Source organism: Budorcas taxicolor, chromosome X (assembly GCF_023091745.1).
Source record: "Budorcas taxicolor isolate Tak-1 chromosome X, Takin1.1, whole genome shotgun sequence".
Lineage (NCBI taxonomy): Eukaryota > Metazoa > Chordata > Mammalia > Artiodactyla > Bovidae > Budorcas > Budorcas taxicolor.
Genome location: NC_068935.1, coordinates 69,279,710 through 69,289,211, shown reverse-complemented (window position 1 = coordinate 69,289,211; position 9,502 = coordinate 69,279,710). Strand labels below are relative to the sequence as shown.

The window sequence follows — 9,502 nt, the reverse complement described above, 5'->3', positions numbered from 1 at the left end:
CTCCAGCTCTTACTCCCTTGGACTGCAAGAAGATTAAACCAGTCAATCCTAAAGGAAATCAACTCTGAATATTCACTGGAAGGACTGCATGCTTATGATAAAACAGAACCTCCAGTACTTTGGCCACCTGATGAGAAGAGCCAACTGATTGGAAAAGACCCTGATGCTTAGAAAGATTGAAGGCAGGAGGAGAAGGGGATGACAGAGGATGAGATAGTTGGATGGCATCACCAACTCAGTGGACATGAGTTTAAGCATACTCAGGGAGATGGTGAAGGAAAGGGAAATCTGGTGTGCTGCAGTCCATGGGGTTGTGAAGAGTCGGACAGTACTTAGTGACTGAATAGTAATAAAAACAAACTTAATTGTAATAGTTTATAAAATATTTTTTTTGGTAATTTCTTCTCTATAGCTCAGTTCCCTCCCTGCTACTTTTATTGTACTTTTATTGATATAACAAGTATATCTTTATACATTTTAAAGCCATCATAGTTTTATAATAATAGTTTGTTCTATCAATGTTGAAAGAAAAAAAAAAAGTTTACACAAATAAAAGCACATGTATACTATTAAAATCCTCTTGATGAAAGTGAAAGAGGAGAGTGAAAGAGTTGGCTTAAAGCTCAATATTCAGAAAACTAAGATCATGGCATCTGGTCCCATCACTTCATGGGAAATAGATGGGGAAACAGTGGAAACAGTGTCAGACTACGTTTTTTTTGGTTCCAAAATCACTGCAGATGGTGACTGCAGCCATGAAGTTAAAAGATGCTTACTCATTGGAAGGAAAGTTATGACCAACCTAGATAGCATATTCAAAAGCAGAGACAGCCTGTCGCAGTTGGTGCGGAGTCGGCTCGTGGGTCTCTGAGAGCCGAAAATTGAGAGCTTCTTCGCGCCGCGAGACTGCGGCTCGGCAGCCGTCACCATGCCACAAAATGAATATATTGAGTTACACCGTAAGCGCTATGGATATCGTTTGGATTACCATGAGAAAAAGAGAAAGAAGGAAGGTCGAGAGGCTCATGAACATTCAAAGAAGGCAAAAAAAGATGATTGGTCTAAAAGCTAAGCTCTACCATAAACAGCGCCATGCTGAGAAAATACAAATGAAAAAGACTATTAAGATGCATGAAAAGAGAAACACCAAACAGAAGAATGATGAAAAGACTTCACAAGGAGCAGTACCTTCATATTTACTGGACCGAGAAGGACTGTCTCGAGCTAAAGTACTTTCCAATATGATTAAACAGAAACGAAAAGAGAAAGCGGGAAAATGGGAGGTCCCTCTGCCTAAAGTTCGTGCCCAGGGAGAAACAGAAGTATTAAAAGTTATTCGAACTGGAAAAAGAAAGAAGAAGGCCTGGAAGAGGATGGTTACTAAAGTCTGCTTTGTTGGAGATGGCTTTACTAGAAAACCGCCTAAATATGAAAGATTCATTAGGCCAATGGGATTACGTTTCAAGAAGGCTCATGTAACACATCCTGAACTGAAAGCCAGCTTTTGCTTGCCAATACTTGGTGTAAAGAAGAATCCCTCATCCCCACTATATACAACTTTGGGTGTTATTGCCAAAGAAACCGTCATTGAGGTGAACGTAAGCGAGTTGGGCCTTGTAACACAAGGAGGCAAAGTCATCTGGGGAAAATATGCCCAGGTTACCAATAATCCTGAAAATGATGGATGCATAAATGCAGTCTTACTGGTTTGACAGCAGTTACATACAAATAACTCCTTATAATTACTGAAGACTACACACCAGTTGGGAAACCATTACTCTGATATTTCTGAATACTATCAATCAACCTTACATGTTGTCTTCAGTCAAAGAAAACTATTTATTTTACAGTTTTAAAAATGAAAAAAGCCAACATTAAAATGGTCTAGTTTTACAAACTGGTCTTTTTCATCTGTTTTGCATTTAAATGTTCATAAAAATAAAATGATTAAAAAATAAAAAAAATAAAAATAGAAAGCAGAGACATTACTTTGCCAACAAAGGTCCATGGTTTTTCCAGTGGTCATGTATGGATGTGAAAGTTTGACTGTGAAGAAAGCTGAGTGCTGAAGAATTGATTGTTTTGAACTGTGGTGTTGGAGAAGACTCTTGAGAGTCCCTTGGACTGCAAGGAGATCCAACCAGTCCATTCTAAAGGAGATCAATCCTGGGTGTCCATTGGAAGGACTGATGCTAAAGCTGAAACTCAGTACTTTGGCCACCTCATGCAAAGAGTTGACTCATTGGAAAAGACTCTGATGCTGGGAGGGATTGGGGGCAGGAAGAGAAGGGGACAACAGAGGATGAGATGGCTGGATGGCATCACTGACTCGATGGACATGAGTTTGAGTAAACTCCGGGAATTGGTGATGGACAGGGAGGCCTAGTGTGCTGCGATTCACGGGGTCACAAAGAGTCAGACACGACTGAGCAACTAAACTGAGCTAAACTGCTTCTATTTAAGATCCAGTGTGGTTGTCTCTCTTGTTATTGTCATTTTTTTTTCCTTTATCTCATGCTTTAAAAAGTATATTACTCAGAGTTGCCCAGAGAAACAGAATCAATACGATATGTAAAAATATACACAAGGTATTTATTATGAGGAGTTCACTTATATGATTGTGGAGACTGAGAAGTCTCATGATATGCTGTGTGCAAACTGTGGACCCAGGAAAGCCAGTGGGGTAGTTTAGTGCAAACCTAGAGATCTAAGAAGCAAGAAAGTCAGTGGTATAAATACCAACTTGAGTCTGAACGACTGTGAACTAAAACCTCAAATTTTATGGGACACAGCAAAACCAGTTCTAAGAGAGAAAGTTTACAGAAATAAAAACTTAAATAAAAGAGAGAGAAAGAGAAAACTCTCAATAAAACAACTTAACATTATTCCTCAAGAAACCAAGGAACTATATAAAGCAGAACTATATAAGCCCAAAACTAGCAAAGGAGAAAAGAATTTCAAAGTATGAACATAAATAAATAAAATAAAAATTAGAAAGAAGTTCATCAAACCTAGGAGTTAGTTTTCTGAAAATATAAACAGAATTCACAAACATTTAAGTGCATTAAGAAAAGAAGACTCAGGGGTGATCCCAAGATGGCTGAGAAATAAGACAGGGAGACCACTTCCTCCTCCACCATCTCAGCAAAACATCATTTGAATGTTGAGCAACTTCCACAAAACAACTTCTGAACATTGGTGGAGGACACCAGGCACCCATAAAGGTAGGCCAATCTCTTCCAAAGGAGGTAGGACAAATATAAAATGTTAAAACAGAGACAAAGGGTTTAGAGAAAGAGACCATCCTGGGGAAGGAGTCATGAAGAAGGAGTTGTTTCCATACCTTCTCACAGATGTGTCTGTGGGGAGTTTTGAGCTTCCCTGATAGCTCACTTGGTAAAGAATCCTCCTACAGTGCAGGAGACCCCAGTTCAATTCCTGGGTTGGGAAAATCCCCTGGAGAAGGGATAGACTACCCACTCCAGTATTCTTAGGCTTCCCTTTGTGAATCAGCTGGTAAAAAATCTGCCTGCAACTTGGGAGACCTGGGTTCAATCCCTGGGTTGGGAAGATCCCCTGGAGAAGGGAAAGGCTACCCACTCCAGTATTCTGGCCTGGAGAATTTCATGGACTCTATAATTCATGGGGTCAAAAAGAGTCAAACTCAACTTAGTGACTTTCACTCACTTGGTATCTCAGAGGGCAACTTAACTAGGAAAACAAACAAACACAGAATACACACCTAACAGCAATTACCAGCTGAGAAGCAGCACAGATGCTCAAGTTCACCAGCAGCGAGTGGAGGCTGGGCACGGAGGTTCAGGCTACATTGTTGGGCCCTAGGGTAAGGACTGGGTTTGAATGACTTGAGGACAATCTGAGGGAGCTAACATGACATAGCAACCCAAACCATGGGATCACTAGAAAGACCAAAAAAAAAAAAAAAGATTTTTTCAATGAAAGACTCTAACTCCACATGGTGACCCCTGGCACAGTCTCAGAACAAAGGATTGTGCCCTAGAGAGTAACAAAGGAGAGCAAACCAACTGCCACTTAGGGCCTTCCTATCTGGAGGCAGAGAGGCAGGTGTGCAACAGCCAGAGCCAGAGGGCAAGAGGCTTCTGCAATCCTGGACCCTGAAACCACATCTTCTATCAAACTATGAGCAAGGTGCCAGTTGCTAATCACATCTTCCTGAGATTCTGGATGGTTCACATCTGCCAGTAGTATCACAGACTGAGATCAGCCCCCTAGATAAGACACATGACACACCAGGGACTGAGCCCTCACAGTGCACCCAGGAAACCAAGCAACCAGGACTGGTGAGGTGTATAAAACACAAGGCTTGCCTGGGACAGTGTGCTCACCAAGCACCCAGTCACCTGAGTGACTTGGACGTGGGAAGGGCACAAAACTCTCAGCCAGTCAGGGTCTATGCCCTTACAGAGCACCAGTGAAGCTGAGTGGCTTAGCTCTGGGAAGTGCACAAAATGCAAGGTTCACTTGGGACAGTGTCCTTGCAGAGCACCCTGGAGCCTGAGCAGTGTGAATCCAGGAAGTACATGCTACCTTGGGCTATGGCTAAACCAGTGTGGTCCATCCACTACAGGTATTCCCCACACATGCCAGCGGTATTTGTTTGCAGTGTCCCTTCCTCTCCACAGCACGATTGAAAAAGCAAGCCTAAATAAGTGGCCACCTCCAAACCCTTGTGTCAGGGCAGAAATTAGACCTGAAGATACTTACAAACAAAGAGACCAAAATAAAGAAGGGGGGGGGAACTGCCCCAATAGTAACAGGTGCAACCGATTAAAATCCTGCAGTTAATACTCAGATTTTGCATTTGAGAGGCAACTATAAACCTTGAGAACAAGTATAAGCTGGAACAAGGGACTGTCTGACTCTGGACTGACTCCATACTGCCCACAAGAGCTCTAGAGAAATTTCTAGATATATTTTTACTATTATAACTTTTTAATTTTTAAAAAACTTTAGTTCTTTATTACTTATTTAGCTTTCATGTTTATAACCTATTACCTTTCTTTAAAAAACTATTTTTAAACAAAAATCTATTGTTAAACAAGTGATTTTTTTTCTTGTATTTTTATATTGTAACTTTGAGAGTCTAAGCTCTATTCTAGGTGGTTTTTTTTTTTTTTTTAATCTTTGCTTTTTTTTTTTTTTAATGTGTTCAGTTTTGTACCTCTAAGAATTTAATGTTCAGTACTCATTTTCACTTAGGGATTTGATTACTGACTTGATTGCTTTCTACTCTTTTGACCTTCCCTTTCCTCCTCTGGGTCACCTCTTCCTCTGTTCTTATTCTCTCTTCTCTATATAACTCTGTGAATCTCTCTGGGTGTTCCTGGCTGTAGAGAATTGTTTCACCATTAACCTAAGGGGTTTTATCTTTTGAGTTGTTTGGATGAAGACATCTTGATGATACTGTAATAGAAGGACCTAAACCCAGAGTCAGGAGGCTCAACTCCAGAACTTTAGAGCATCAGAGAACTCTGAGAAATCTCTGTACCTACACTGAAACCAAGCTCCACCCAAGAGCCATCAGGCTCCACTGTAAGATACCCCATGCTAATTCTCCAGCAAAACAGGAACATAAGCCTGAACATTAAAAGACGACCTGCCCAAGGCCATACCAAACCCATAGACATCCTAAAATTCACTACTAGACACTTCATTGCACTCCAGAGAAAATAAATTCAACTCCACCCTTCAGAACACAGACACAAATTCCCCTACCAGGAAATCCTGACAAGCCACTGGTCCAACCTCACCCACAAGAAGCAGAATCCACAATTCAGAGAAACCACGACCTTCCAGGCTGCCAAAAGGGCACCCCCAAAACAGAAAGCTAAACAAAATGAAAAGGTAGAGAAATATTCAACAGGTGAAAGAACATGACAAAAAACCACCAATCCAAAAAATAATAATAATAATAAAAGGAGTAGATAAGTGGTCTACCTGAAAAATAATTCAGCATAATCATAGTAAAGATGATCCAAGACCTAGAAAATAAAATGATTTACAGATAAGTAGAGACAAGTATTGAGAAGATGCAAGAAATATCTGAGAAGCACCAAAATAAATAAAGAAGAGTTGATCAATAATGAACAATGCAATAACTCAGATCAAAAACACTGGAGGGAACAAACAGTAGAATAACTGAGGCAGAAGAGAGGATGAGTAAAGTGGTATAATACTGGAAATAAATGAAGCAGAGAGGCAAAAAGAACAAAAAGAAATGAAGACAACCTCTGAGACCTCTGGGGCAATGTTAAACACCCCAACATTTGAATCATAGGTGTCCCAGAAGAAGAAGACAAAAAGAAAGGACATGAGAAAATACTTGAGGAGATAAAGTTGAAAACTTCCCTAACATGTGGAACGAAATAGCCACCCAAGTCCAAGAAATCCAGACAGTCTAAAACAGGATAAACCCTAGGCAAAACACCCCAGACACATGTTAATCAAACTAACAAAAATTAAACATCAAAATAAAATATTAAAGGAACTAGGGTTAAAGCAACAAATAACACACAAGAAGATCCCCATAAGAATAACAACTGATCTTTCACAGAACTCTTGAGGCCAGAAGGGAATGGCAGGATATAGTTAAAGAAATGAAAGAGAAAAACCAAAGATTACAACAAAGATTACTCTACCCAGCAAGGATCTCATACAGATATGAAGGATAAATCAAAAGCTTTATAGACAAACAAAAGCTGAGAGAATTCAGCACCACCAAAACAGCTCTTAAACTAATGCTAAAGGATCTTCTCTAGACAAGAAACACAGAAAAGGTTTATATTAATGAACCCAAACAGCAAAGTAATTGGTAACAGGATCACAATTATCAGTAATCACCCTAAATGTAAATGGGTTAAATGCTCTGACAAATACTGGCTGAATGGATACAAAAACAAGGTCCAAAAATATGCTGCCTACTTGAGACCCACCTCAAATCTAGGGATACTTACATACTGAAAGTAAGATGCTGGATAAAGATATTTCATGCAAACAGAGACCAAAACAAAGCAAGAGTAGCAATACTCATATCAGATAAAATAGACTTTTAAATAAAGAACTATGAGAAGAGACAAAGAAGAACACAACATAATGATCAAAGGATCAATCCAAGAAGAAGGTATAACAATTATAAATATATATGCATCCAACATAAGAGCACGGCAATATGTAAGGCAAACACTAACAAGTATGAAAGGGGAAATTTACAGTAACACAATAATAGCGGGGGACTTTAATATTCCACTCACACTTATGGATAGATCAACCAAACTGAAAATTAGCAAGGAAACAGAAGCTTTAAAGATCCAATGGACCAGTTAGACCTAATTGATCTCTACAAGGCATTTCATTGAAAAACAATGGATTTCAACTTTTCCTTAAGTGAACATGGAAAATTCTCCAGGGTAGATCACATCCTGGGCCACAAATCTAGCCTTTGTAAATTAAAAAAACAAATAAATCAAGCATCTTTTCTGATCACGATGTGATAAGATTAGATATCAACTACAGCGCTGGGTGAGAGGGACAGGCCACGGGGAGACAGCATAACCCCACCATCTTGGCTGATTTATTCTTTTCCTACTACACGATAAACAGAAAAAAAAAAAAAAGTTTATAAAGGCCATTTTTCAGGGCTCTTTTGAGGGTAAAAGATAATTGTACCAAAAGAAAGTGTCTGTTAGAGTGCATAACACAGAATATATAGCTTAGTTGCTGAGTTGTGTCAGAAGCTCATATGATCATTTAAAAACCAAGAAAACATTAGGGACTTCCATTGTGGTTCATTGGTTAATACTATGTGCTTTCAAAGCACAGGGGAAAGGTTTTGATCCCTGGTTGGGGAGGTCAGGGGCAGAAGCCTGGAGGAGCTACCCCATGCCCGAGGTCAGGGGAGGCAGCTGAGAGGAGCTACCCCATGTCCGAGGTCAGGGGCAGAGGCCCAGAGTGCCAGGCTGCAACAACGCAGGAGCAGCCAAGAGGAGCTACCCAATGTCTGAGGCCAGGGGCGGTGACCAGGAGCTACCCCACGCCGGAGGTCAGGGGCAGCAGGTGAGAGGAGCTACCCCATGTCCAAGGAGTGGTGGCATGCGAGGGTGCAGGACGACCTTGAGGGGCAGCAGTGAGGAGATACCCCTCGTCCAAGGTAAGGAGCAGTGGCTGTGCTTTGCTGGAGCAGCTGTGAAGAGATACCCCATGTCAAAGGTAAGAGAAACCCAAGTAAGACAGTAAGTGTTGTGAGAGGATATCAGAGGGCAGACACACTGAAGCCATAATCACAGAAAACTAGTCAATCTAATCACACTAGGACCACAGCCTTGTCTAACTCACTGAAACTAAACCATGTCCTGTGGGGCCACCAAAGATGGGTGGGTCATGGTGGAGAGGTCTGACAGAATGTGGTCCACTGGAGAAGGGAATGGCAAACCACTTCAGTATTCTTGCCTTGAGAACCCGATGAGCAGTGTGAAAAGGCAAAATTATAGGATACTGAAAGAAGAAATCCCCAGGTCAGTAGGTGCCCAATATGCTACTGAAGATCAGTGGAGAAATAACTCCAGAAAGAATGAAGGGATGGAGCCAAAGCAAAAAGAATACCCAGCTGTGGATGTGATTGGTGATAGAAGCAAGGTCTGATGCTGTAAAGAGCAATATTGCATAGGAACCTGAAATGCCAGGTTCTCTTTCTCTAATCATACTTTATTAGTATGATTAGACATAAAGTAAAAATAAAAATATTTTATTAGTTTATTAGAAACTTTATTAGTTTCTCTAATCATTAGAGAAACTCAGATTAAAACCATAGTGAGGTTTTACTTCACGTGAATCAGAATGGCTATCATCAAAATATCTACAAAGAATAAATGCTAGAAAAGGTGTTGAGTAAAAGGAACCATTTTATACTGTTAGTGGGAATGTAAGTTGGTGTAGCCGCTATGCAAAACAGTATGGAGGTGCTTTCATAAACTAAAAATGGAGCTACCATGTGATTCAGTAATCCCATGCCTGAGCATTTATGCAGAAAAGACAAAAACTGTAATTCAAACAGACTCATGCAGTCCAATGTTCCTAGCACCATTATTTATAATAGTCAAGAAATGGAAGTGATCTAAGTGCTTATCAACAAGTGAAAGGATAAAGAAAATGTCATATATATATATATATATATATATATACACATATATATAATATATATACACACAGTGGAATATTATCCATCCATAAAAAGGTGAATTATTGTCTATTTCATAACATGGAGGGACCTAGAGAATATCATGCTTAGTAAAGTAAGTCAGACAAGACAAATTTTATGTGGTATCACTTATATGTGATGCTAAATATAATCCAGTGAATTTATTTAGAAAACAGAAATGGACTCACAGACATAGAGATAAACTTATGATTACCCAAGGGGAAATGGAAGTGAGGGAGAGATTAATCAGGAATATGGAATTAACTG

The 9,502-nt window shown here is 39.9% G+C and overlaps 1 protein-coding gene across 1 annotated transcript; it reads left to right on the top strand.

The window, feature by feature from the left end:
• The first annotated feature begins 928 nt into the window (after positions 1–928).
• On the top strand, positions 929–1,804 carry LOC128070260 (ribosome biogenesis protein NSA2 homolog). The gene is given in 2 exon segments (XM_052663570.1): positions 929–1,045; positions 1,047–1,804. Coding segments are annotated over 2 exon segments (783 nt in total). The 3' UTR covers positions 1,713–1,804.
• Positions 1,805–9,502: the final 7,698 nt, after the last annotated feature.